Source organism: Chinchilla lanigera, unplaced genomic scaffold (genome assembly GCF_000276665.1).
Source record: "Chinchilla lanigera isolate Chin_1 unplaced genomic scaffold, ChiLan1.0 scaffold00041, whole genome shotgun sequence".
In the NCBI taxonomy this organism is placed as follows: Eukaryota; Metazoa; Chordata; class Mammalia; order Rodentia; family Chinchillidae; genus Chinchilla; species Chinchilla lanigera.
The window spans coordinates 14,066,363-14,093,889 of record NW_004955442.1 but is presented as its reverse complement, the minus strand read 5'-3'; the positions used below and the strand labels follow the sequence as shown (position 1 = coordinate 14,093,889).

The following is a 27,527-nucleotide window of genomic DNA, read 5'->3' as shown; positions in this document are numbered from 1 at the left end:
TCAGATTTTCTGATTGATTTATTTGTGAGACCCAGTTCATGTCCTTGAGAATCATAGTTCATTAATGCAGGCATACAAATACTTTTGTAACAGTCCAGTATCTTTGTGTTTTATCTAGGTTTCCTGTGTCCTCAGAACAGGGGCAGACAGAGGGAAGACAGTGGGAAGGGAAAAATGAGAGCAGTGTCTTTTGTTTCCAGAGGATCTGAGAGTGCTAATTCATACCAGAACTCATTACACAACCTTCACGTACTTCCTCCTCTGAAATCCACTGCGTGTCATCAACGTGTGTGTCAGCTTCACTCCTGATTTGCCAATATTTGTATACTTACCTGACCTCTGCTATGGCTTGGTAAACTTCTTGGCATTGGGACTATTTCTTATTCACTGCCCTCCCTATAGCAGCAGAAGGTTCATAGTAGGTATGCAGTCAGTAACTGCTGAGTGCCTGAATGCAAGATGCAAGGCCAGGAGATGGGTGGAGGCACAGTGTTGGGCATTCAGTGAGGCCCCTGGTCATCCACTGCACAGATGGTCAGAGCACCCATGTTCTTTCCCCCATCATGTGTTCCAGGGCTGAAGATAGGCTGAAGGGGCCCAGAGGCAGAGAAGCTGGTGAATGTGTAGATGTGGGATCTGGCTGTCACATTATAAAAGGAAATGTGTCCCGCCTTCCAGTCCAGGAAGATGCCCACACGTTTGGGGGGTTCACTCATTCGCAGGTGGGTTGGAGGAATGGTAGATGCTTGGTATTCATTTGACTTCATCATCATCACCACCCAGTAGCCATTCTCCGGTGTTAGAGTCACGCTTCCCTTCCTGCTTGTGGATGCCTTGCATATTCCCAAGACCCACGCCGTCTTGTTTCCAACCTCCACTTCCCAGTAGTGGCAGCCAGAGAAGAATCTTGGAGAGCCCAGCGTGAAGATGCAGCTGTTGAATCTCTCTGGGCTGTCAGGCAGCCTGTCCCATTTGCCTCCGAGTCTCACGCTCTTCATATCATCAGAAAAGACAAGGTTTGGATGGGCAGTTGTTGGATCCAGGAACACTTTAACTGGAAAGAGAATTAGACCGCCTATGTAGGGGTTCACGGGCAACATCCTGCTAGGGTTCACCCTACCTCCAGGAAACAGGACGGGGCTGCTCTTCTAGATTGTGGTAGGGGCACACAGGGACCTGCCAGGCCAAGACTACTTGTCTTGATCTGGGCACTTACCAGCATGTGCCTGAGCACCAGTCAGTTCTTGAACTACAGAGAGAAAAAAAGAGAGATGAGAAGGAAAGGTCCTGAGCATTCCTATCCGGAGGAGCTGAATTATACTATCTTGGCGACAAGGGAAGGCAAGGATGCCCCTGCTTAGAGCCCAGCACCCTAGGCTTGGCCTCTCAAGTCAACCATACCCACATTAGTGACTGTGGTTGCCAGAGAGGCAAGTAGGAAAGGACTATGCAGAGCTGTGAAGCCTGCCATGACCCTCCCAATGCCTTTGTTCCAGGTGTTTTTCTCTCTTCTAAAACAGCTCTCTGAAATCAACAGCATCACAATAACTCCCGGTCAGTGTACACTTCTGCCACCATACTCACCATTGAATGTTTCCATTTCAGAACGCAACGTATCTAAAAAGGGGGGAAGGGAATAGAAAGAGGCTCAAGTTAGGTCCCCTGGCTAGGAGTAAGTCAAAGAGAAGCTGAAGACATGGTCATCAAGGCCTTGGGAGGTGAGGAGGCAAGAAAGAGTGGTCTGGGCTTCATGAACCCCATGGAGAAAGTGAGCAGCTGCCTCCCACCTTCCCCAAGCCCACCTACCTGAGAAGTACTTCATGCTCTTCTCCACAAACTCTGATTTCTGGTACAGCAGGTGGATCTTTTCTTTCACCTCTGGAGGAGTGGCCCAGGCCTCAGGGACAGTCACTGTCTTGGCCCTACAGACAAGAAACTGTTAGCTGGGGAGGACTGGAGAGAGAGAGTGGCCTGAGAACCTGTCATTTGCAGTCTCCATGAGACACACCCAGGCAGGCCTGGACTATGCAAAGTGAGGACTCTTCTTTGCGTAGTCCAGGCTGGAGCTGCAGGGATACAGGAACCTGGCCAGGATGACGGGAGGGGACATGGTTGTTTTCAGGGGCTGGTAGTGGAGCAGTGTGAAATTAGTTTCAATGGTACAGGGTTTCCCATGGGAAAGTAAAAAAGTTCTAGAAGTGGATGGCAGACACCAGATTTGTGTAAAGTTCTCCAAGTGACAGTTCCACTCCTCTCCTATAATGCCTTCTGTCCTTGGTCCAACTCCAGGTATCTCCCCAGAGACTCCTAGAAAGCACTTCTTTCCTGGAGGCCATAGACAGCTCTGCAGGGACAGTTTTCATAAAGTGAAGGTTTCATTCATTTTTCCATGTCCCTGCTCCCATCCTGGCTAGGTTCCTATTATCCCTGCACAAATCTAGGAATCCCTCAAGAAGCTGCAGGAAGTGGGAGGAGCCACAAGTCACAGACCCAGGTCCCTCCTAGGACTGTCTCACCTAAATGCTGCCTGCAAGATACCCAAAGGAACACCAGCAACCTCTCCGTACCTGTGCAAGGTGACTCCAATGTCCTAGGGGAGAAAAAGATACTTCCATTACCAGTCTCCTAGTGGCCAGGCTGATTGTGGCCTCTCCTCCTGGCTCCTTGTCTTTAAGCTTCTCCCTGCCCTTACCAGGGATCCCAGCCTTGGGGCATCACATAGCTGAAACGTCTCCAATTCTAATTCTACTCACTCAGGTGGCGCCCCTGCCAGAGACTGCTGTAGAACTACACAAGAGCCCTGCACATCTTCTGGACAAAGCTAGAGCCACCCTGATGCTGTGCCACCCTGGATCCTCAGGAGATCTCATTGGAAAGGTCTGGGCCCAAGAAGCACAGTAGCTCACCAGAACCAAGCCCACACCTAGGCCTCCAGGGCCTTACTCCCTTGCTTTGACAGAGGTGCCCTTGCTTGGGTAGAGGTGATGGCAGTGATGAGAGTCTGAGTCATTTCATGGGCCCAGCTAGCAGGGGAAGGTCCAGAGGACTCACCTGCATGAGCTCCCATTCCGACTGTCCCTGCTTGGCCTCAAGCTCCCCAATCAGCTCATCGAGGAGGGCAATGTCCCGGGATACCCGGGTGCCGTAGGTCTTCCGGACTCGGGCAATGGTTTGGCCCAGCTCCTCCAGCCAGGCCAGAAAGAGCTGCTCCTGCTGCTCAAGAAACTGATACAGCTGCTCCAGTTGACACCGCACCCTCCGCTTCTGAGTTTCAGTTTGTTTCTGGTAATCAGAGGATAGGGAGTAAGTTGTAGGGAGTCTGTGCAGTGGGGTGGACATGTGTGTCCAGGGAGGCCTCTGAAGCCTACCTCCTGGAGGTGGATTAAAGGCAGTCTTCTTCAGCCTCTTGGAGGCCTGGAATCCAGAGCCAAGGGTAGTATTGTCTGGAACCTTCCAGAACAGACAGGATTAGAGGGGCTAGTTCTTGGAAAATGCTCTTCAATTTGGGTAACAGGTTTATTTGTATTCCCTCCAAAATTCGTATGTTGAAGCACTAACCCCTCAGTACCTCAGAAAGTGATCTTATTTGGAGATAGGAGTACAAGCAGATTTACTTAATTAAGATGATGTGATACTGGGGTAGGATGGGCCCCTAATCCAATATGACTGGTGTCCTTATAAAATGACAACATTAGGGGGGCCAGGGATTAGCTCAGTGGTGCAGCACCTGCCTGGGAAGTGTGGTGTCCTGAGTTTGATTCCCAGTACTCTCCCCCAAAAATGACAACACACACACACTGGCAGAACACCAGGTGATAAGACACACAGAGAAAATGGCCACTTAAAGCTGAGGAGGGAATCCTAGAGCAGATCCTTCCCTCACAGTTCTCAAGAGGAACCAACCCTGCCAACCTACACTGATTTCAGACTTCTGGCCACCGGAACTGTGAGATGATAATTTTTGTGTATGAGGGCCATAGGAAACCAACACGCTGGGGTTATCTCCCTCCTGCCTTGAAATCCAATATGAAGATAGAAAGTGCCCTGGGGTCATAAGTAGCCAAGGCTGCAAGTGAACCACCAAACTGTGCCCCAGAATGGTGGCCTCTGTCCACTCCCAAAGGGCTGGTGTGCAGGGGCTTCTCAACATGGCTCTGACTGGGGACAGTCAGTCCATTTGTACGTGAACTTGGCTTCCTTCTGTCATACAGAGGTCAATCATTGGTTTTTCTGTCATCCTCTTTCTCATAGTCCACAGAAAGCTTTTTTTTTTTTAGAAGGGTCTTGCTGTGTAGTTCAGCCTTAAGTTCACTATGTAGCCTAGTGTGGCCTCGAACTCATACTGATCCTCCTGCCTAAGCCTCCCAAGTGCTGGGATTATAGGCGTGTGCCACCATGCCTGGCTAGGAAGCTTCTTTAGAGAAATGACTTGGTTCTAGAGCACCCATTCCTTCCTCCAAAGGAGAGAGGGATGCTCAGATCAACAAACATTAGGCTTCTTAATGGTCTTATTTTTTGGTTTCAGAAGGACAAGACTAACTTCCCCTCCTCCTCCTCTTCTTCTTCTTGTTTGGTGGTACTGAGGATTAAATCCAGAGCTTCGTGCAGGCCAGGGAAGTGCCCTACCATTGAACTACATCTCCACCCCTCTTTAGTTTCTTTGAACTCTAAATGTCTCCTCATCTTCAGGTGCTATTATTGGTGATGATGATGACTTTTTTCTTTATTGAAGACGATGGGTCAGTTGTCATGTTTAATTTATATTCTAAAACTGATAATTTTGCATATGATTAAATTCATGCTAAACATTTTGGGCAAAAAAAAAACCCCAACTAAATAAACTAGTTAATCCCAAATGTCCTTCTTAGTACATCTCATCTAGAAACAAAGAATATCCAATTGGTCCGTTGCCATTATTGTGAGAGTTAAATTGGTTACTTGCTTAAAGAAGGGTCTACCAGATATTTGCTCTCTGTAATTACCTGGAGGATGGTATCTTGAGAATTAATGAAGATCCTCTTCCCTAACAACCTTCCTCTAAAAATTTTAGATCAGTTAATAGTTGCTGCCTGTCAAGCATTATACTAGTATGGTTCTAATCTAATCATTCTTTTATAGTGTTTGCATTAGCTGGCATTCTGCTATAAATAAGAGTCCTCACCTCATTCCCTATGATTAAAAGTATTTTTTTTGAACTGTGGAAAGAAGGAGAAAAAAGAAAGAGGAGAAAAAGAGGAACAACCCTGTTTTGTATATTAAGGGAAGGCTGAACCGTTGGTCTCTCTGGGTTTTCCAAAATGGCCCATATTCCCACCTGACCTCCTCGGGGACACTCTGACCTCTGTTCCATCCACAAGCTTCTAGCCATGTGGGATTATAGGAAGAAATTTTCATTTTCCTGCAGTTCAGGAGCATCCACAAAGCCAGACACCTGGGCCAATACCCACCTGCATTCTTTCTTTTGTTTTCTTTCCCTGTGACCCAGTGAGGCACAGTGGGTACCAACTTGACTTGTCAGAGTTTTTGGAACCAGAAGGAGACAGGATCCAGCCAATGAAAATGCATTAGACAAATAAAGAATCTGTAGGGTAGGGTCTAGGAAAAGTGCAAGCAACGTAAACATCCAAAAGGCTGGACACCACGAGCTCAACAGAACACCAGTAAGCTGTACTTCCTGAAATATGTGGTGTCACAAAACCACAGTTTTAAAGAAAATGTTTTCCATTTGAATTTTAAGAATCAGTATGGTTTTTATATTTTATTTTATTTTATTTTTGTCTTTTTGAGACAGGGTCTCACTGTGCAGTTTGGGCTGGCCTTGAGCTCACTTTGTAGCCCAGGCTGGTCTTGAAGTCACGACGATCCTCCTGCCTCAGCCTCCCAAGTGCTGGGATTACAGGCATGCACCACCACGCCTGGCAGGTTTTATACTTTAAAAGATAGCAATTATAAAAACAGTACAGAGGAGTCAGGTGTGGTGGTACATGCCTGTAATCTCAACACTCTGGAAAGCTGAGGCAGGAGGATTGAAAGTTTGAGGTCAATATGGGCAACTTAGTGACTTACAATGACTCTGTCTCAGAATTTGAAAATATATAGGGAGCCAGGGATATAGCTCAGTTCTAAGGCACTGGGTTCAGTTCTCAGCACCCACACACACAAGAAGGAGAATTTAAACTTAAAATGGTTTTCCTTCCCTTTTTTCAATCTCATTCCTTGGTAACAGCCACTGCCTTTGGTTTCTATGAACCCTTTAGTGCTGAGAATGAGAAAATGTACAGGGTCCTCAGAGGTGACTGTCTCTGCTGGGATGGCTTCCTTCTATTGGGACAAGCTTGGCCTTGGATGCTGTTACCTCCCTGTTCCCCAAGAACAGATGACTATCCTTGCTGCCCTGTGAACCACAGCAAAATTTCATGGACTCCTACTCACTTTCAGTTCCTTCTTTCCTTCTGTAGGTGTGAAAGGGAAAGGACCAGCCACAGGCTGCTCCCAGCCTTACCAGGAAGCGTGCTGTCTTTATATCCCCCTGTGATCTCTGCTCCTCCCCAGATTTCCTCAGCTCCTTCAGATGCTCCAGCTGCTTCTGAATTTGCTCCTGGAGAAAGAACATTTTTTAGATGCTTCCGTTGGCTCCTGCTTTAGCTACTGCCAATGCCAGAGGAGAAAATCTACTTCCAGGAACAAAGTAAGGGTGCTACAATCAAGATCATAAGGAGAAGTGTTCAGGAAGAATGAATCTATTATCATGGGAAGCAGAGCCAAGAGATGAGTTCCACTGACATCCTGGAATCTCCTGGGTACAGCCATACCTGAAAGTAGACACCTCCCTCCCCTATGGATTTCTGAGCAACAAAAACTGTCAATTTTCTTTGCTGGCCTGGTTTGTATTATGTTTTTACCATTTACAGCCCATGAGTCCTGGCTAGTGCACCCATGCCTCAGAGTGATTGGAGAAATAAAGAAGGCCCAGTGTGTCCAAGTTCATGGCAGAGAAGTGGTCCCAGACAGGGAGTACTAACCTTGTAGTCCAAGGCGGCCTCCTCAATGGGGCGTACCCGGTGGCCTTGATGCTCCTGACTCAGCCTGCAGATGAGGCAGATGAGCTCCCCATGGTCCTCACAGAAGAGCAGCCGTGCCTGCTTCATGTGGCGCTGGCACTGTGGCAGGGCCTGGGGACTCACATCTCCAGAACTCTTCCTTGCCAGCAAGGCCTGGCACTGCAGGCAGCCGGGAAAGCTGTTCCCCAAGGTCTTGGAGTCCCCAGAAGCAACAGGGCAGCTGCAGGAACCATGCACACACGTACTACCAAGCAGATCCCCTTCCTGGGTGGGGCACTGGGGACATGCAGCTTCACCCTGTGGTCTCCCTAGGGACATGGTAGTAGAAGAAACTCCTGAGTGCCAATCGCAAGATATTTAGGAGAGAGAGCCTATGCCATGAGTTCTCAGTTACACCCGGCCTCTTCTTAGGTTTCCTGCCATGATTTCCATTCACTGAAGGAGAAGACAGGTCACGGGGAACCAGAGCTAAGGGAGAGGCCTCATGTTTACTTCTGAGACTTGGGATTCTCAGGCATTCATTCTAGGAAAGATTAACAGGCCTTTGCTACAAAGCCTCGGCCTTTCTCCTGCATAGGTATGGAAATAGTGGGTGAAACGAAAGAAGACATCCTGAACAGCATTTGCTTTGCCACTTAAAATCACCCCAGGCTACTGAAGCCCCAGTGGGCGCTCCTAGGGGATAGACTCATATGCCTCCCTCAGACTGCCCCCTAGCTCCTGGCAGACTACATAGTAAACATTTGGTGCATGGATTGAAAGAAGGAGCAAATGGATCACTGCTCACATCCAAGTTCAAAAAGCATTAAATGAAAACAAAAAAGGGGACTTTATAAGGCTAAAGAGTATCTCTTGGCATGAAGATGTAACAGTTATGAATAGCTCTACTCGAAGACTATCGCAGAAATGACAGGAGACACAAGAAGAAACAGAAATACATGCAGTCCTTCCATCCCCCTCAACTTGCTGCCCCAGGAATTCACATGACACCTGTAAACAAAGTTGTTAGTAGCTCGCAAGAATCATTCTCCTCTCCTCTCTTCTAACAGAATTAATTGCTACCCATATGGCTGCTTCCTAAACGCCTTTGCAGTTAGAAGTGCCCATCTAAACATATTCTAGCCAAAAGAATATAAACAAGGTGTCATGAGCAGCTTCTAGAAACTTCTAGAAACCTTCCCAAAGTGATCCCCCTTCTCCCTCCATCCTGCTGGCTGGTATGAAGATGTCACTATCTGAGACTATGAGTTTCAGAGCAAACTTGGTGGAGCAAACAAACAGAAGTTTGGGGTCCTACCCATGGACATGTCCTGGACCAACTTGTGTGTCATTTGTGTGAAAGAAGACTAGACTTCTATTGTTGTAGCTTCTGCAATTTTTGGGTTTCTATTACTCACAAACAAACAGAATCATGACTAATTCCTTAGTAAGAGAGACCCGGGATTTTGGTGAATGGCTCCCCTCCCGATCCAGAGAAAGGCAAATAGTAGACTCCTGGCCCTGTGACATGTTGCCATGGAGTAACTGTGGAAAGAAGATATTTTTACCCAGTCTTGTTTGGGTTGTTAATTTAGGCCCCATGAAGCCATGAAATCTAAAGAAGAACTTCTGACAGTCCAAGAACAAATTGAATTTTGATGTAACACTTTGCAAGGATGTGCCTATATGCACTTTTTAGGGTCTAATAGCCAGGACCAGGGATCCCAGGAGGCACTCAGGTATCCCAGTGATATAAATATAGTAGGAATAAAACGAAATTTGGTGGAGGGAATTCCTTTACAGGCCACCAATCCTAAGGATACTAGGTCTGCTGCATTCCGGGCTCCCTTCTCACCTGAAGATGAAGGTACTTCTGGGTTTGAGGATTCATGAAACACACCACCTGCCATCTTCCCCCGAGTCTCTGGATGCCCAGTTCCATATTCCCTGAAGGATGCTGTGGATTTTTCCTCTCTAGCCAAAGATGCACTGGAAAGTGTGATCCTGAGCGTACCCCCCTCCATGACTGTGGAACGTTCTGTGTTCCTGGAGCCATTCTCCAGAGCCAAAGTAGCCCCTACTCTGGAAGCGGTTGCTGAGTCTGCATTTGCGTTTCTCATTTCCTCAAGAGATGTCAGAAGAGTTTCCGGATTCCGGGGTTCTTCCTTTTCTGAAGAAATAGTGAGTTCAAGACTTTTGGGTCGCTTTTTTCCTGAAGGCAAATATACTTCTAGTTTCTTGGAGTCTCTCTTCCCTGAGGCCCCACTACAGAGCCCTTGGAGCCTTCCTGCTGAGCTGGCATTCCTTCGGAGCTGGGTACTCGCCCGGACCTCCAAGTTCCCCTGCTGCTGCTGGGCAAGCACTGGGCTTCTCCTGGCTGGCAGCGCTGCATTCCTAGCCCATGGCTTACCCTGCACGTCCAGGCCCTCAAGGCCCTTTGGGTCCTTCCGTTTGCCTGGAGACTTCTTCTGAGGTCCCCTCACTGCCTCAGTCTGGCTGGCTGGCAAGCTGGCTGCCCCATCGCCGCCTTGCCCGTCACCTGCAGGGTCATCTGGTACCTTCAGGCTCTTGGACTTGTTCTCTCCAGAAGACGCTGCCAAAGTGTCAGTGCAACTTTCTTGTGTCCCAAGTTCTGTGAAGACAACCACATGCAAAGACATGAAGCTCTCCCACAGCAAGGACCCAGGTTTGGGGCGTGGGGGAGAGGGAGCATCCCACTAGGAATCACAGCAGGTAAAGTGCGGAACATCCTAGCCAGGAACAGTGAATGACCATGAGGTAAGAACAGACACATAATTTGCTAGATTTTTCTCAAATAGTGCTTTTCAAACTTTTTAAGTAGGAGAACTTATTTCAGTAATATCTTGTTTTGAATAAAAGAACTTAAAACTAGTTATTTGTGTAAATTTGTATATGATTACAGATGTAGAAATTTTACTTTTTATAAAAATCAATCAATAAAAAGAATGTGTTTGATTAACACAAAAAATTGAAATTAAGGCTTATAATTCTTTCATTGCCTACACTGAAGAAAATTCTTATACAGAAAATTCTTACAAGTTTAAATGATAATTTAACAACAACAACAAAAAAACAGCAGCTTGCCTGGAAATTTCAGCGTACTGTTTCTATTTGGAAATAACAGGAAAGGCTTAAAATGAAGATAAACTATAATTAGTCCCTTCTTTTCACATTTTGGGCCTAGGAGCATATCTCAGTGGTAGGTAGAACACATGCTTAGCATGCCTGAGGCCTGGGTTTAGTTAGTCCCTAGCAATACATACACACACACACACACACACACACGCACACTTAAAATTGTATAAAATAGTTTGCTGTTGGCTTTCCAGGAAGATATAAGCTACCAAAACTGGCTCAAGGATTGGTGAGAACGTTTGAAAATACTAATAATCAAGTTTTACATCATGAAAAAGTAATCTTGAAATTCTACTAGGTTCTGTGCCTTTCACAGACTATAGGCATTTTATGTTATTTAAACTGTTTGGCCTTATAGACATATCTGAAAACTATTTCTGATATAGTTTTTTTTTGTTTGTTTTTGTTTTTGTTTTGTCTTTTTGAGACAAGGTCTCGCAATGCAGTTCAGGCTGGCCTTGAGCTCACTTTGTAGTCCAGGCTGGCCTCGAACTCTCAGTGATCCTCTGGCCTCAGCCTCCCAAGTGCTGGGATTACAGGCATGTGCCACCATGCCTGGCTGATATAGGTTTAAAGTCAAGAAATGAAAGAAAAGTTCAACACCAAAGAGTGTTTTTTAAAGTGACTCTCAAAAACCGTAAGTCTCTAAAAGCAGAAACTAAATAGGCCATATTCTTTGGTCACACTGTAATAAACCAGAAAGTTACAACATACGGACAGTAAAAGAAGGAAGAGCAACAAAGCAAGCAGGAGAGAAAGCGGATTCTTGAGACGTTTTAAATATCCTTAAAAAGTATGTTAAAGAGAAATTTTAAACTGAATTAGGCGCATAACAACGAGAACATTATCAATCTGTTAATATGATTGGTTTGCAAGCCCTTTTAAAACACTTGTCTGCACAAGTGCTAATTGCAAATGTAGCAAAAATTCTCTAAAAACCCGTGTCCCAGCCCCTGCCTCTCCTGATTCTGATTGTAAATCAGACAAGGGAGGTTTAATCCCAAGGTCTACATAAGGAAATGAAGACTATAAATCACAATCTTAGCCTTTTAAAAAACCCATTAAGAACCAAAGGCAGGGTCAGGAATATAGTTCAGCAGCACAGTGCCTACCTGGCAAGCATGAGGTTCTGAGTTCAATTCCCGGTACAAAAAAAGAAAAAAAAAAAGAACCCAAAGGAGCTTTACTAACACTTCTACGAGGGCCAGAGAGAGGGACAGGATGTGCTTGACTGAAGTTGCTCAGGATGTGGTGGATGGGAGACTCCTAACTTTTAAACCAGAGAGTTCTAGCCTGAGTACGCCTTCCTTTCTCTTGCCAGCAGCCAGTGCTGGGCCACAAGGTGACTTGGGCTGCTTACCCTGGCCAGTGGCCCTGTGGAGCTCCTCTGCCAGGAGGCGCTGGTTGATGGACCGCAGGACCTGCAGAGTCAGCCGCACGGCATACTCCTCCCCATAGTGGGTGATCAGCAGAGTGGCCAGCTTCACTGGCCTGGCCATTTGGAGGTGGCCCCGGGGGATCCGGGTGTGCTCCTTCTCCAGGCTGGTGTTCTGCAGCTTGAACTTGAACTTCTCAAAGTCATAGGGCACAAGCTCCTCCAGAGTGTTCAGCAGATGGTCACTAAGGGTCTTGGCCATGGTGCTGACCAGGAGAAGCTGGAGCCAGCTGTCTGGCTTCTGGCAGGATAAAAAGCCTGCTGATAGGAGCCTACAAATGAGCAAGCAGCTTGTGAAATTATGGAAAAGGAACAGGAAATTCTCTGTGTTTTGGTGGAACTGAGACTAAGGGCATGGGCGTGTCCACTGCTCAGGCTGCTACATCCCCTCCTTGTGGATTCAGAGAATTTTCCAGTATGGAAGACTTCACCTTCCCAACCATGTGCCCAGAACCCTATGCCGAATGGCAAAGAGTGGATCTGGGGATATAGTTCAGATCTTTATTTTCTGCTGTCCATTGCTTTCAGGACCCAGGGCTGGTGGAGGGGGTGGCCATGCTAAAGGTCAGTCTCTCTGCCAACTGCTCTCCTCCAGACTCTTGGAGTTCATGGAACCTCCAGGGACAATATCAGCAGGGACCAGCAGCAAGTACAGCCCCACAGGTTTTGCCTTGGCCTTCCAGGAAAGGAGGGGAGGCCAGAAGAGTACTGCTAGGGAACAAGCACTGTTGTCACCCCTGTTGATGCTGTTCTAGTCCATGTCTGGTTTGTCCAGCAACATGAATGCCTAGAAAACTGATATCCACGACTACCATCCTGGTTTTTCTGTGCCTGGAGCTGACTTGGCCCTTGTTCCCTGAGAACTGGGGTGCTTTTTTGTGCACATTTTAGAATCACATGTTCTAGGCACTTGCCAGGATGCTGGAGATGAAAAGATGTCTTTGGAGCTCATCACCCAGGCCAGGTCCCAGAGGTGGCTCCAGAGCTAATGGAGGTTGCATGAGGTGAGGCTGACTTCATTACTGGTTTCTGCCCTTTTGCACACCCCAATTTTCATCCTCAACCATTTGTTTTGAAAATTTTGAACCTACAAAAAAGTGGAAAGTGCAGCAAAATGAATACTTAAACATGCCCCTTACTTAGATCCACCAATTGCTTACATTTTTGCAGTATTTCCTGTTTTCCCTCTCTGACACTTATTTTTTCTTACTCATTTGGCAATAAATTGAAAATATCACATATCACTTGAAATATTCTAGATCCCCTAAATAGTATCTACCGTGATACTTTTAAAATGATCACAATATAATTACCACACTCAATAAATATTACATTGTTACAATACAGTAATTATTCCATAGTCAAACTTACCAATGTTCCAATGATGTCTTTCTACTATACAGTTTATGGCTTTTTATTTTCCAACGCAGGGTCTAGAGAATGTGCTTTTTTTATTGTCCAAATTCTATAGTTTCCTTTTATCCATAAGTTTCACTTCTTCAAATTTTTCTCTTTCAAGACATATAAGTTTTTAAAGATCCATTCCAAGTAGACTATCCCTCAATGTAGATTTTATCAGGTTAATAATATCCCTTAATTATTGTAGGCTGATCAGGTCTGTAATCTCTTGAATGAGTGTATGATGAGGGCTACATAAAAAGAGGCAAATGGAATTTCAGGGCTCCAGGAGGATCAAAGCCCTCTCACAGAACTTGAGATTCTCTCAGGGCTAAGCCCAAAACTTTCTCTGGGTGGCCTCTATTTATTTGGTTATCAGAAGAAGGGAGGGGAGTACTCAAGAAGGGTGGAATTAGTCAAGGACTTCTCCAAGTAAAGTATTAAATTAAATTAAATTAAGTTAAATTAAATTAAATTAAATTAAATTAAATCCTTAATAAGGATTAAGTTAATCAACCCAGAAGTGAGATGTCTGAGGCTATGGTCTTTATTTAGTTGAGATGCATCCAGGTGTTCTTGGCTGTGATCTTGTCTTATCCTTTGAGGCTTTACAGCTACAGGTTTTAGTTGGGACTAGTGACTCACAGAAGTTCACTTACTATGAGTCCACTGCTCACTTCCAGACAAGTGGCCTAGGCTTTGGACAGATTCACAAGTAAACATAAAAAGCCAACTGGTTAATTTAAGTCCTGCTTGGGGCTGCTTCATAGTGGTCTCCATCAAGATTTCTGTTATTGTTTATCATTAGATTGGCACTGACATCCAAGTGTACTCAAGATTTCTGCAGTATAAAAAGATTTTTTTTCTTTGTAGTTAATAAGTGACTTAAGCATCTGGTGCTGTCTTCTCCTAAATCATTCTCCCCATTCCTTTATCAAGTCATTGATGATCCTTCCTTAAATCAATTATTACAACAGTGATTACAAAGCAGTGATGTTTCTGTCAGCATTATTTGCAAATTTTGGTTTAAACTCTCTGTTCTCATGAAATTTTTGGCTAAAAGATATTCTGTGGATAATACGAGTAACCCTTCAACAGCACTTACTCTGCACCAGGGACTGCTTGTTCTATAAACATTATCTCTTTAAAATCCAGCCCTGCAGGGCTGGATTTATTATCTCCACGAAGAGCCAGGAATCAATGGCTTCATGACTTGCTCAGAATGAGGATACAAACTTGCTCTATTAAACCACCTCACAGCATTATTTCCTTCCAGGATTATAATTCATTATTTTACTCTTTATTACTGATGTCATTTTTTAGCTGATGTCTGAGGCTCAGAATGGGCTACTATCACAGGCCAGCTACCAAATTCTGACACCTGCCTGGTGTATGAGCACCTTTGGGATGACTAGCTTTGTTGAGATGACAAGGCTTTGATGAATTCTGGTTAACAGGATTTAACTGATTCCCTGAAAGGTTCATGTGCTTCACACTTCACAGAGTAATCAGTGCTTTGGGTTTGTTTTTTGGTTTGACATGCACAGTTCATTGGCTCTAATGAGAAGATGACCCTATTTTCTCTAAGAAATGGGTAAAGCGAAATACATATTTATGGTGCTGATGGTAGATGTGTGAAATTCTCAGGTTAGGCCACAGGTTAGTCTTGCTGTGACCAGTACCTATGTCAGATTTGGAAGGCTCCCACTGCCTTCTAAAAAAAATGATGAGGTAGTAAAGTAACAGGCATGTTGCCATGGGTTCCTGTGTACCCCTGACCCTATCTTGTCTGGTCAAGAAACTCCTCTGAGCATCTATGACAGAATAAGGGCAGGGAATGGGGCTTTCCGCATAAAGCAGGATATTTCACAATTGCAGTGGCATCTTTTGCAACAGGGGCAATTCTGAGGCAGTGTTTTGATGCTTTTGGGGCCTTTTTAGGTAAATGAGGGGCCTTTCTAGGTAAAGTCAGGCTCATAAAACTTTTGTTTATTGAAGTTCTGGTGATTTTTTAAAATGAAGAAATGTGGAAACATGATTGTATCTCTTGTGATATATTTTAAGTGTTTGACTTAATACTGAAAGTGGAGTGGAGTGGTAATGAATGCTTCTTTCTTATTTCTCTCTCACCAGATGTGTAATTTTATTTGGGTTCAACATGATAAAACTAAATCCAATACAGTTGCTGCAACCCTCTGCTCTTACTCCCAAGTATATTCTCACATGCCTTGCTTTCTATTCCATGTTTGGTCACCAAGAGTTTCCCTTTCTATGGCATTCATTTCAGTATCATTTTTTCCAGTACTGAGGATCAAACCCAGAGCTTTGTACATGGTAGGCAAGTGTTCTACATCCCCAACCCCATTTGTGGACTTTTACAAAGATTATTATATTACTTTTATAATATAAAAATGAGGGGATGGGGATTTAGCTCAGCGGCACAGCGCCTGCCTGGCAAGCGCAAGGTCATGAGTTCAATTCCCAGTACCGAAGAAAACAAAAAACAAAACAATAAATAAATAAATAAATAAAAATGATAGTTTGTTTAAAAAAAACCATTTAGAATTAGTTTAGTCTCTCAGGGACTATCTGTCCTGTTCCCTAAAACATAATAAGGGAGGTTTATGGTATTAAATATATTTGTCCTTGAGAGAATGAAAAGAATGGTTGGGGAAGCTGTTGATCTAGAATTGAGAACAGTCAGTCCCACTGTGACCTAACTCCCCCTTGCACAATCCCTAAGACATTTAGTTTTAAGAGCAAAGTCTGAGACTTTCAGAGGCTAACCATTCAAGTTGGAAGTGAATTACCAAGCAATAAACAGATGCTTTTCTTAGAGTTACTCAAAGGCTTTTTCCTGGGTGAGCAAACTGGTAAGAAATGCCTGGTGGTCTTTCATAGTTTATCTGCCAGCTGGCTCCTAACTCCCAGCACCAGTCCTCACTTTAGCATCAATATCATGCTTTGCACCATACTTGATAAATACAACATTTAGAAGCTAAAAGGATAATTATTTTCTTAACTTTTTTACTTTAGTTCTGGAAATCAAACGTAGGGCCTTACGCATGCTGGGTAAGCACTCTATCACTCAGCTATATCCCCAGGTTATTGATTCTTTCTAAAATGCCTCTAGGCATGGTGATGCATGCCTATAATCCCAGTACATGGATTCTGAGGCAGGAGTATTGCCGCAAGTTTGAGGACAGCCTGGGCTACTTAGTGAGTTCAAGCCCACCCTGAACTACACAGGGAGACCCTGTCTCAGGAAAACCAAAATAAAATAAAATGTCAAAGTCTAAATGTCTGTGTCAAATGGTCTCATTAAAAGACAAACCATCCTTTGCTGAGTCAAAATGAGCAAAACAAAATGGCAGCCTTGATGTGCACAGATTGGGTGATGGGCATAAGCAAAGGCCTAGACTCGGTAGGGCTTGAAGGCTGTTCATTGTAGCTGAAGCCTGAGAGACAGACTCAAAACAGAACTATAGATCATATTTACAGTGCTTGTGATATATTATATTCCAGGTCTTCCATTTTGGGTACATGTCCTGCACACACCCTGGTACTGTGTAGTGAGCCCAGGACGTCTGCATTGACCTACAGAAGCACCTTTTTTCTCTTTGAATATTTTATTCAAGGTCTCACTAAACTGTTCAACTGCCCAGGATGGGATTGAAATTGTGATCCTCTTGCCTCCACCTCCCAGACTGCTGGGATTACAGGCATGTGCCACTGTTATGACTTTTATCTAGATGTCCTTTCAAAGCTTCATGTGCTCCTAGGTGAGGCTTTTCTTCTACGTGGCTGGATCTAGGGTGTATAAATGTGGATTAAGTGTGTGTGACAACTAAATTAGTCCACTGATTGGTTTAGCATAGTTCTAGGTGTGGATAATGGGAAAGCCCACTCTGGGTTTGGGTGGAACCAGTCAATGGGCTTGTAGCCTGAATGGAATAAAAGGGAAAGGGAGGCTTCCTACCTCCTGCCTACCCTTCAATGGACTGTTTCTCCTCTGCAATGCTCCTCTTCCATGCCACCCTGCCTTGGAGCCAACAGACTATGGACTGAAACCCTACAAACTGTGAGCTAAAATAAACCTTTCCTTCTTTTACTTGTGGGTGTTGGGTATTTTGTTCCAGCAACAAGAAAGTACATAAGACAGCCACCATGCTTTCTTTCTTTCTTTCTTTCTTTCTTTCTTTCTTTCTTGCTTGCTTTCTTTCTTTCTACTAGACAAGGAAACCTTGGCTTAGAGGTAGGTTGACCTACAGATTTGTATGGCACCAAGATGCAGTTTGCCAGAATTTAGTACTGGAAGCCTCTTCTGAGAACTCTTTCAGTCCTGGGAAAACTAGAATAGTTGGCCACCTTCTTAGGGCTGTTAATTGACATGCTAAAAACAAACACAGCTGGGAAGGAGCAGCTCATTCATTTAACTCATATTTATTGAGACTCTGCCATCTGCCAGATGTCATTCTATCTGCTGTGGCTACAGAAGTAAATAAAATAAATCTCCTCCCACAGTGCACTCTTATGGAGAAGTGTGGGTCAAACATAAACAAATAGATATACTATGTATTATGAGTGATGAGGAAGTTGAGAAACCCACAGCAGAATAAGGAAGTTAGTGAGTACAGGGGACTAGTATTTTAAATAGGATGGTTGCAGAAAGCCCTGTGCTTCAACAGAGACCTAACAAAGTGGAAACAGTGAGGCACAAATTCATTTGGAAATGAGTGGGTTTCAGCTACTTCTAGAATTGGTGTAAAGGTCCTAGAGGAACTGCATGTTTCGTGACTGAGGAAAAATATTCCTTAGAGAGGGAGCTGGATGAAGTGGGGCTTCCAATTCACGATAAGGACTTGGCTCTTCCTCTAAGATGAGGAGATGCTGGGGAGTTTGAGCAGAGCAATGACATGGTTCTGACTAATGCTTTTAAAAGAAAAGCTAACTTGGGAAGGAAGAAGAGACAGTAGAGGAGAAAAGGTAGAGTAGAGAGATGAAAAAAAAAACCACACACAATCTACTCCTAGAACAAGGGCTGTAGGGCCTTGAACATGCATGGAAGTATCAAATTCTGGTTAATCCCAAAGGTAGAGCCAACAGGACGGTGGACGGATTGGATGCTGAGGATGAGGCTGGGGTATAAAGAAGCACCAACACACCACTGTTTTTGGCCAGATTCTATAAAGGACCATTTAGTTACCTTGAGAAGTGGGTGTTGAGTCCTGCAGGCAATAGAACAGTATTGTAGGATCTAATCCTCAACTTTGGCCAATCTGCCTACCTAGTCCACCTCAGATCAATGAGCTTTGCTGCTCAGGTCCCTTCCTGATAAGAATCATTAATAACTCTGCTTCCAGTTAACAAAGCTGTGGAACAAAATACTGCCTTCTGAGCAGGATGGAAATGGAGGGGCAAGAAGTTAGCTTTCCAAAGTAGGGCACAGACACCAAGGTGGAATTGACTCTGCCGAGGGGTTGCATAATGGGGCTGTCAGTAGGTCCCCACACTGCTCACCAGTTAGGGCTGCATTTGCAATATGGTAATGTTAAGGAGCTTTGTAAACTATAAAGTGCTACATAGGAGTTATTCTGATTGTTAAATCAGAATGTGATTTAATGTGATTTAAAGTGGTGAGAAAGTGGGTATTCATTTTACCTTGAATTATATTTATAGTTTTGTAATTAAAACCAAAAACCAAAAACTGGACCAAACCTAGCCAGGCTTCGGGCATACAGTCCCCACAGCTTAAGGGTTTACAAACCAGTGAAAGCACAATCATAACAAAGCCCAGCTGCCCTATGCCAGGAAGGCACTGCTCCCTTTGAGGTTCCGGTTACTTAATCCGGTCTCCTAAGGTGCTCCTTTCTGCCCGGTGCTTCGGTCATTACCATGAATCACCGTTTTGAAAGTGCTTTTGAGAGGTCTAGAAACTGCGTGAAGTGACAGGAAATACGAGATGCAGCCCTGTGATTCAGGCGATGTACCCGCCGAAACCGCCCTACCGGACTCTTCTCAGCTCCGAGTTTGTCTGGGAAATTCAGAGAAAGTAAGCAGAAGTGCCTGCCCGGTGGGGAGTGACCCCTAGTTTCCCCTTTTGGGATCATGAAGCCTGGCTACCAGCCAGGCACCTGGTCTTCGGCCGGGTCTACGCAGCGCCCCCGCCCGGTCCAGCCTTGCGGTTTTCGCGCCCGCGCCGCCGTGGTGGACCTCAAGCTCCCCATCACCCGAGGGAAGCGGCCACACGACGCAGGGAAGAGGCCGCCGATGAGATGCAGCGGTGCGCCAGGGCAGGCTGGAAGCGACCTGTGTGCGATCCGAACCCCGTTCCCCCGGGGAGCAGCAGCCGCGGTAATTTCGGGGTTGGGGGGGGGGGCACGGAGAGGCACCCGGTCATCCGAGCACGTACGCAGGCGACGCCAAACCACATCTTCCAGGAGGCCTCCGGAGCACGCCGAGACAACAGGCAGGAGGGCCAGCTAGTGAGCTCACCAGGGCTGAATCTCGGGCGCCGAGAAGTGGAGTTAGTGCAGCTCCTTAGTGCTAGGAGGCTCCCGAGAGCCTCCCAAATTAGCCTCCTTCATTCATGTTTACAGCACCGAGCTGTAAACCAACTTACTGCGCCAAGTGTGAGGGACGACACACCCGTCAAGATCCTGGCCCCATGACGTTGGTCTTCTGGAGAAAGGAAGATAAACCATAAACAGGCCAACAGTACTTTCTAGTTATGATAAGAAACTGTGGGGAAAAAAAAAAAAAAGATCATCAAGAGGAACAACAGCACTGCTATTTTCTAAAAGAACAGAAACGGACTAGAACAAGGTTTCCCAAACTGCCCCTTGGAACCTTAGACTACAGGCTCTAGATTTCCTGTCTTGTGATTTCTTTTGAAAAATTCAATAAAATGCTTTGAACTATAGAAGTAATGGTTTTGCTCAGAAGAGCTCATGTACAGTTACGATTTCTTACATTATTTTGGAGGATCCCTGGACTTCCTGGGGGTTCCTTGTAGAGATCTCTAGGCATAAACACCTCCCAGGCCAAAACAAGGACTGCTTTTTATTTGCTTTACATACTGGATTGTCAAGAAAAAGACGTAAAAAGAATGTGTCATGTACATGTACCAACTCCCCATGATGAATGTAATCATGTACTACAAACATGTACTAATAAAAATAAAAGTTTAAAAACAATCAACTTTTTAAAAAGCTTCCTTTGATCCAAGTTTGAGTACTACACCCACTCTAGGGCGGGTAGCCTGCATAGACTATAAGGGAGGAAATGAGGTTTGCTACTCCCCCTTTGCTCTTGTTGCTTTTGCTATCTTCTGCTGCCATGAACTGTTGCCCCTCTGCCACCACACCCTGCTCAGGAGTCAGCTAATTATGGACTGAAACCTCTACAAACTGTGAGCTAAATAAACCTTTCATCCTTTAACTTTTGAGTTAGGTATTTGTCTCAGAGTTAGGTATTTTCAGGTATTTTGTCTCAGCAAGGACAGAAAACTGAGACACTGAGGGTTCCTCATAGAGATCTCTAGGCATAGACATCTCCCAGGCCAAAGCAAGCCCTGCTTTTCATTTGCTTTACATAATAGATCTTCAAGAAAAAGATATAAAAAGAATGTGTTATGTACATATACCAAGTTCCCATAATAAATGTAATCATGTACTACAAATATGTACTAATAAAAATGAAAGTTTTAAAAAAACAAACTTTTTAAACATTTTTTCTATTTTTATTTTTTATTTTTGTCTTTTTGAGACAGGGTCTCACTATGCAGTTCAGGCTGGCCTTGAGCTCACTTTGTAGCCCAGGCTGGTCTCGAACTTGCAACGATCCTCCTGCCTCAGCCTCCCAAGTGCTAGGATTACAGGCGTGCGCCACCATGCCCAGTTTCAACTATTTTTTAAAAGCTTCCTTTGATCCAAATTTATGGCAGCTCATAAAAAAGTTTAGAATACCTAGGTAGATAATCCCTTTTTCTTTTTTTTTTTGTTTTTGATAATCCCTTTTTCTAATTCCAACATTTCTGTTTAAATCCTCCCCACAATTGCTTTTTTAGGCTGGGCATGATGGCACATGCCTGTAATTCCATCATTCTGGGACGCTTAGGCAGGAGAGGATCACAGGTTTGAGCTCAGCCTGAGCAATTTAGTGAGAACTAAATTTTTAGTATGCAAAGGGTATAAGTATGCAATTCATGGAAAAAACAAAGTGCCATCAAGCATTAAAAATGCTCTCCAAGTGAGGAGAGAAAGTTTAAAAATCAAGGAGATATAATTTTTCGCCCATCATATTGGCCCAAATCAGGGAGGTGTTAAACCCAGCATTAATGATCTTAGGGGGATAAAGGCATTTTCACAGCCCATGATGGGAGTTAAATTTGTGAAATGTTATTTATTTATTTATTTGGTCTTTTGGACCAAATAGGGGTCTCGCTCTGCAGTTCAGGCTGGCCTTGAACTTACTTTGTAGCCCAGGCTGATCCTGAACTCGTAGTAATCCTCCTGCCTCAGCTTCCCGAGTGATGGGATTACAGGTGTGCATCACCGTACCCAGCTTTGTGAAACCTTTCTGGAAAGCAATTTGTTTTTGTTTTTGTTTTGGTACCAGAAATCAAACTCAGGACCTTGCACTTGCCAGACAGGCTTAGAAAGCAATTTGGCAAAACTTTTCAAAACTAAAAATGCATCTTCATTTTGATTCTTGGAGTCTATCCTAATGAAGTTATTATTATTATTATTATTATTATTATTATTATTATTATTATTTGGGGGTTTTGAGACAGGGTCTCACTGTATATTTCAGACTGGCCTTGAACTCACTTTGTAGTCCAGGGTGGCCTCAAACTTGCAGCAATCCTCCTGCCTCTCAGCCTTCCAAGTGCTGGAATTACTGGCATGTGCCACTGCCCCTGGTGAATGAAATTATTAAATGTACACACGTATGCATGTCTGAAGTGTTGGTTATTACTGAAGTATTGGTTATTAAAGCAAAACACTGGAAACAATCTAAATGTGTATCAGCAGAGAGTCAGTACAGCTGTGGCACAGCTGTGCAGCACATGCTGTACAGTTAAGAAAGGCCTACCACCCGGCATGGTGGTGCAGTTCTGTAATTCTGGCACTCAGGAGGTTCAGCAAGAAGACTGCTTCAAATTCAAGGCCATCCTGGGCTATGAAGTGAGTTCAAGGTCATCTTGAACTACATATCAAGACCCTGTCTCAAAAAAAAAAAAAAGGCCCATGTGTCTGGCCCTAGATATATGTGTATATTAAGCACATCACAAGAAGACTGTTAGAATGCATAGATTCCTAGATTCGGGAGAAGTTAGGTGGGGTGATGGAAAAATTTCTTCATTTTCTTTGAATACATCTATTTCTTCAACCTTGTATAATGTTTGCTTAGTCATGTATTGCAGTTATTCTGTTATCTATTGTTACTTTAGAAATATCCCCAGATTGTAGCACTTTCTGGAAAGCCCCCAAAAGGGTTCTTCTTGGGAAGGCCATGGTGACTGCAGGGGGCAAAATGTACTGCTGCCAGCCACCTACCACTTTCTGGCCTTTAGGAGCCAATTCTCCTGTCTAGTCTCTATTTCCTTGATTTACCTATATAATGTTCTCAGCACACTGTGAAACCATCCATGTAGATTCTGGAAGGTCATAACTATGAAAATCTTAAAGTCCTTCTGCAGTTTCTCTCTGCTTTACAATTATGACATCTTAGATAGGACTTTCTAAGAAAGAAAAAGGGATGAGGTCTCTCCTAAGGGGTCTTTTAGTCTCCCATTCCTATTGCTGGCTTTAATAGCTATACACTTACTGAACAATTACTGTATAAAACCAACAGAATTGATTTTTAAAAAACCAATGAGAAGAAAAACCCACAAAAGCAGAATACAACTTAACAAGGATGCTTCCAAAGATATGCAAATACTTCAGAGGTCCACGACTATTCTAGAATCCTTGTTTTTCAGGGCTTTTAGGTACCTAACAAGTTTTATCAAATATGTCTACAAGAAAACTCAAATATTTCAAAACATATATAGAAAATTCATTCTAAACAATGTAAAAAAATGAAGGAAATTTTCTTGAATAGCTAAGGCAGTTCAGCAAGTCTCTAAAAACATGACTTTCTGGACATATTGAAGAGTTTATGTTTTATTAATAGGGTAGTGTGGATCAAGGAGAAAATAAAATAATATCTGCAATGATAAATTATTATGAAATCAATAGTGAAGAGAATATTTCATAGAAAATTATTGGATGTAACTAAAGTTACAATCAGAATAAAATTCATAGCCTTAATGCTTGTCTTGGTTACTTTTCTCTCGTTGCTGAGACAAAATACCTGATGCCCAAAATTAAGGAAGGAAAGGTTTATTTAGCTTATAGTTTGTGGAGGTTTCAGTCCATACTGGGCTGGCTCTGAGGCAGAGTGGCACATGGCAGAGGGCAAATGTTCATGGAGGCAGAACATAGCAAAGCAACAAGAGCAAAAGGGAGGAATGGCAGCAAGCAGCTTGTTTCTCTCCCTTATATTGTAAGCAGGCCACCCCTACTCACAGGGCATGTAGCACTCACACTGACACAATGAACAACATCCTAGAGCAGGAAGGGTGTGTCCTTTTCCCCCCAAGATGGAGAACTGCTGAGTCACTTAGTCAAACCTCTAGAATCCCCAAATTGACACAATGTATCAACCATAACAATCCACCCCTAGGTAGTGCCCACCAAAGAGAAAATAAAATAATATCTGCAATGATAAATTACTGTGAAATCAATACTAAAGAGAACATTTCATAGAAAATTATTGGATGCAACTAAAATTACAATTAGAATAAAACTCATTGCCATAATGCTCTTTACCATTAACAACAAAGAATAAAAATATGCTATTTGGAAGTTTATCATGTTTAGGGCTTACACGTAATCATATTTCATTTAGTCTTTATAGTATCTGTGAGGCAGTAGGGATTTTTGCCCTTACATTTAAAAAATACTCATAATTAGACATAACCATATAATGTTCTATATGTTCCTGGTTTCCAAGTACTGTATGACATATTTCTTGATTCAATTTTTACAAATATTTAGTGTACATAGGACATTTAAGGATGAAGGATTCTGAGCTGGAACTCTGCCCTTTGTTATTTTCAGTTAGGAGATTTCCACATTAAAATTGCTATCTGAAATGAGTCAGTTGAATACCAGCAAAAACAGTGTTTGTTTTAGCTGAAGTGTAGAAGTGGATTATCTCCATTTTCACTAACACTATGTAACTGATTCCAGTAATACAGGCCAGTATGCTAGCTTCCTCCAGTTAGTTCTTCTGTGACCATTACTTCCCTCCAAGTACTAGCTGGCAGCCTCTTTCCATACTCTTTTCTCTCACGCTTTATTTCTGACAAAGTTTACTGGTCTGCCATAAAACTAGGATTAGTAAACTGTGATTTAAGATCCAAATAGAGGAAAATGTTTCAAACATTATCAGACAATATTAGCAGATAGTTTGGCTAATGTTGACCCAAGGGAAAATTTAAATTTTAGCACATTTTACCAAAATATAAGTAGTGGACCATCCGACCCCAGCAACAGCTGTGGGGCTGCCTGGGCTGCTGCCTATAGGACCCAAACTACTTTTCATTGTAAAGTACCCCCTAGACACCCAAGTGCAAATGTCCAAAAAGGGCAGCTGGCAGAACACTTGGGTGACTGTGGCCTGGAAGAGGGTTGGTTGCTGGTATTACCACTGACAGAAGGCAGAGTCTGCCAGGTGCCCATTAACACGTCAGATCACCTGCAGCCACAGCAGCAGCTCTTTGGTGCTCAGACGGGAGCAGGTGGTGGACCTGACATATTCACATCACTTAGGATCTAGGGCTAAGCCCGCAGAGGCGTACACGCACGCTGTGCAAAGGCTAATCTACGTGCCCCAAACATGGACCTAGGAACGTGACGAGGACCTGATTCACTGCTTGCATGACCACCTGGGCAAGGAGGATGAGAACCTGGGAAGTGTGAAGCAGTACATGGAGAGCATAGACATTTCCTCCTACACAGAAGAGTTCAGTGTGTCTTGCCTGACAGACAGCAATGCAGATACGTACTGGGAGAGCAATGGATCCCAGTGCCAGCACTGGGTACCGCTTACTATGAAGAAGGGCACCACTGTCAAGAAGCTGCTACTCACAGTGGACACCACAGATAACAGTTTTATGCCTAAATGGGTGGTGGTCTGTGGGGCAAAAGGGACAACCTGAAGAAGCTGAGTGACTTGAGCACTGACAAGACTCTGACTGTCTGTCTTGGAGGACATGACGGTTCACCTCCCAATCATCGAGATCCACATTGTGGAGTGCTGAGATGATGGGATTGATGTTCATCTTCGAGAGGTGAAGATCAAGTCATCTAGACAGCAGGAACTAGGGTTGAATGTAGACCTCTTCCAGCCGGTCAGTCTGGTTCATCAAGACCGTAGACAGTGTCCCGCATCACCAGGTACCTGCATGGGAGCACACACCTTCAGTGAGATTAAGCAGGTGAAGCAGTTCCTACTGCTGTCACGCCAGCGGCCCAGCCTGATGGTCCAGTACCTGTGAGACATGGAGAGCAGCAAGCCCAGCTTCATGCCATGCCTGTACATCAACCGATGCCTCACCATGAAACACCAGGCCTGCCCTTCTTGGGATGCTCCGTGCAAGAATGCCATCTTTGCTGGGTGTGGGGGTGCACGCCTGTAATCCCAGCACTCAGGAGGCTGAGGCAGGAGGATGGTTGGGAGTTCGAGACCAGCCTGGGCTACAAAGTAAGCTCAAGGCCAGCCTGAACTGCATAGCAAGACCCTGTTTCAAAAAGACCAAAAAAGGGGGCTGGGGATATAGCTCCGTGGTATAAGCGCCTGCCTGGCAAGCGCAAGTTCCTTAGTTTGATTCCCAGTACCGCCAAAAAAAAAGACCAAAAAAAGAATGCCATCTTCATCCAGGTTTATGATGAAGGCCTCAAGCCCTCTGATAGTATGAAAGGCCCCTGGACACATGACCCATGTGCTGTCACCAGTGGTGGGAGTGTAAATTCACTGTAGAGGCTTCATTGACCAAGGATATATTTCTTGGATAGCCTGGCAGATATGTCAGAAGAGCCAGCTCAGCCAACACTCCTAGGCCTCTGCCCTTCTTTGCAGGCACAACCAACCAGGGTAATGGCATTGGGGAGGCCCGAGACATGTATGTGTATAGAAAGCCCTTCCTCAACCTCGTCTTGGTCTGAAGTTTATATTTGTAATTCCAGGGGAAAATTGTTGGAATTCCAGTAAGTTTATTCCAATGTACCACTTCCAGTGCAACCCATGGTGAGAATAAAGACACTAAGGCATATTTGTAGTTGTAGGGAGCGAAGGGGGTCCTAAGTCCAGGAAGAACAATGGCTAACCAAAACAAAGGCCGCGACCCAGGGCTAAACCTGGGTTTTATTAATTCGTGAAGAGGGGAGTGGTTCAGGGATGAGTGACTGAAAGGCAGGAAGTATGTGAGTGCTGTGAGCAGGGCTAGGTAGGAGGCCTGAAATCACCTCTGCAATATGCAGGGAGAGATATACACAGAGAGTAATCTGTATATCACAGATTGGGGCAGTATATATTGTTTTGGGGTTGGTGCTTCAGTTTTGATGTGTAATCATCATGCCCTGAGATGTCACAGCTTCTTTCTTGAAGCCCAATCCCAGCTAACAGCGTGGCATCACTCGACCTAGCTCACACATACTACTGGGACCTACAGGTGGAGCATCACTGACCAGTTCCATTGCTTCAAAGGCTACACATCAGCACCTCTGCTAGACCCATTTGCATTGCTTAAAGCCAATTGAAGGGATAAAGAAATATTCTAGCCAGTTCTGTATCAGTACACAGAAGTAGGGCCAAATGCTCTTCTTTCAAGGAAAGTTGTCCAGGTGGTCCTCCATATGTATGTCCAACCCCTGTTGCTGAGACTTCACCAAGCACGAGTGGATCAGACAGCTGATGGGGGCTGCCCATCAGGATAAGCAGCTCCTGGTCCATATGCTGCCTGGCTTTGTGTGGAAGCAGTGCTCTGGGGAGTTGGTGAGCTGGAGCAAGGACTTCCCCACCATGGATTCTGCTGGTGGCAGCCATGCAGGCAGATCTGCCAAAGGCCATACCACAAGCTGTGCTGGACTTCCTGACCTGGCAAGAATTGGAGAAGCAGTTCCATCTGAGGATTCTGTGCCATCCGATACATGGGTGCAGTATTTCTGGGAGGCACTGAACAATTTCACCAACGGGTCACAGCCACCTACCAGTGCAGATCTACATCTACCCAGACAAGATGGAGTGAGTGCATGTGAAGAGAGGACCTGCGGCAACCCACACACATGTGCCTAGAGTTCTTCCTCACCTGTGGCCCTTCAATGCCTCCAGCCACAAGACCACAGACCACTGCCTGAGTCTTCCACCTGTTCCAGCACCCTCTTCCT

The 27,527-nt window shown here is 44.5% G+C and overlaps 1 protein-coding gene and 1 pseudogene across 2 annotated transcripts; one reads left to right on the top strand and one right to left on the bottom strand.

Annotated features, from left to right (window-relative positions):
- On the bottom strand, positions 1-25,454 carry Mefv (Mediterranean fever). 2 transcript variants are annotated; one of them, XM_005391357.2, is made up of 13 exons: positions 25,367-25,454; positions 19,652-19,770; positions 12,546-12,718; positions 11,557-11,903; positions 8,896-9,672; positions 7,023-7,369; positions 6,503-6,598; positions 3,052-3,282; positions 2,568-2,590; positions 1,807-1,922; positions 1,585-1,617; positions 1,217-1,249; positions 1-1,054 (listed from the first exon to the last, which is right to left on the bottom strand). In XM_005391357.2, the coding sequence occupies exons 3-13, from the start codon at positions 12,581-12,583 to the stop codon at positions 501-503; spliced, it is 2,595 nt and encodes an 864-aa protein (XP_005391414.1). In that variant the 5' UTR covers positions 12,584-12,718; positions 19,652-19,770; positions 25,367-25,454; the 3' UTR covers positions 1-500. The 2 variants fall into 2 exon arrangements, with proteins under 2 accessions (XP_005391414.1, XP_005391415.1); XM_005391358.2 differs by lacking the exon at positions 25,367-25,454 and having other exon boundaries at positions 19,652-20,187.
- LOC102008467 lies at positions 19,138-25,639 on the top strand (annotated as a pseudogene).
- Positions 25,640-27,527: the final 1,888 nt, after the last annotated feature.

What these genes read in the sequence shown, in the direction of transcription:
- Mefv (XM_005391357.2), bottom strand. Translation starts at nt 12,583, where the DNA reads ATGAGCTCCAAAGACATCTTTTCATCTCCAGCATCCTG. An exon ending in TTTTCATCTCCAGCATCCTG is followed by an intron (nt 11,904 to 12,545) that starts GCAAGTGCCTAG and finishes GCTCATTTGTAG; the next exon opens with GCTCCTATCAGCAGGCTTTT. An exon ending in ATTGGAGTCACCTTGCACAG is followed by an intron (nt 1,923 to 2,567) that starts GTACGGAGAGGT and finishes TCTTGTCTGTAG; the next exon opens with GGCCAAGACAGTGACTGTCC.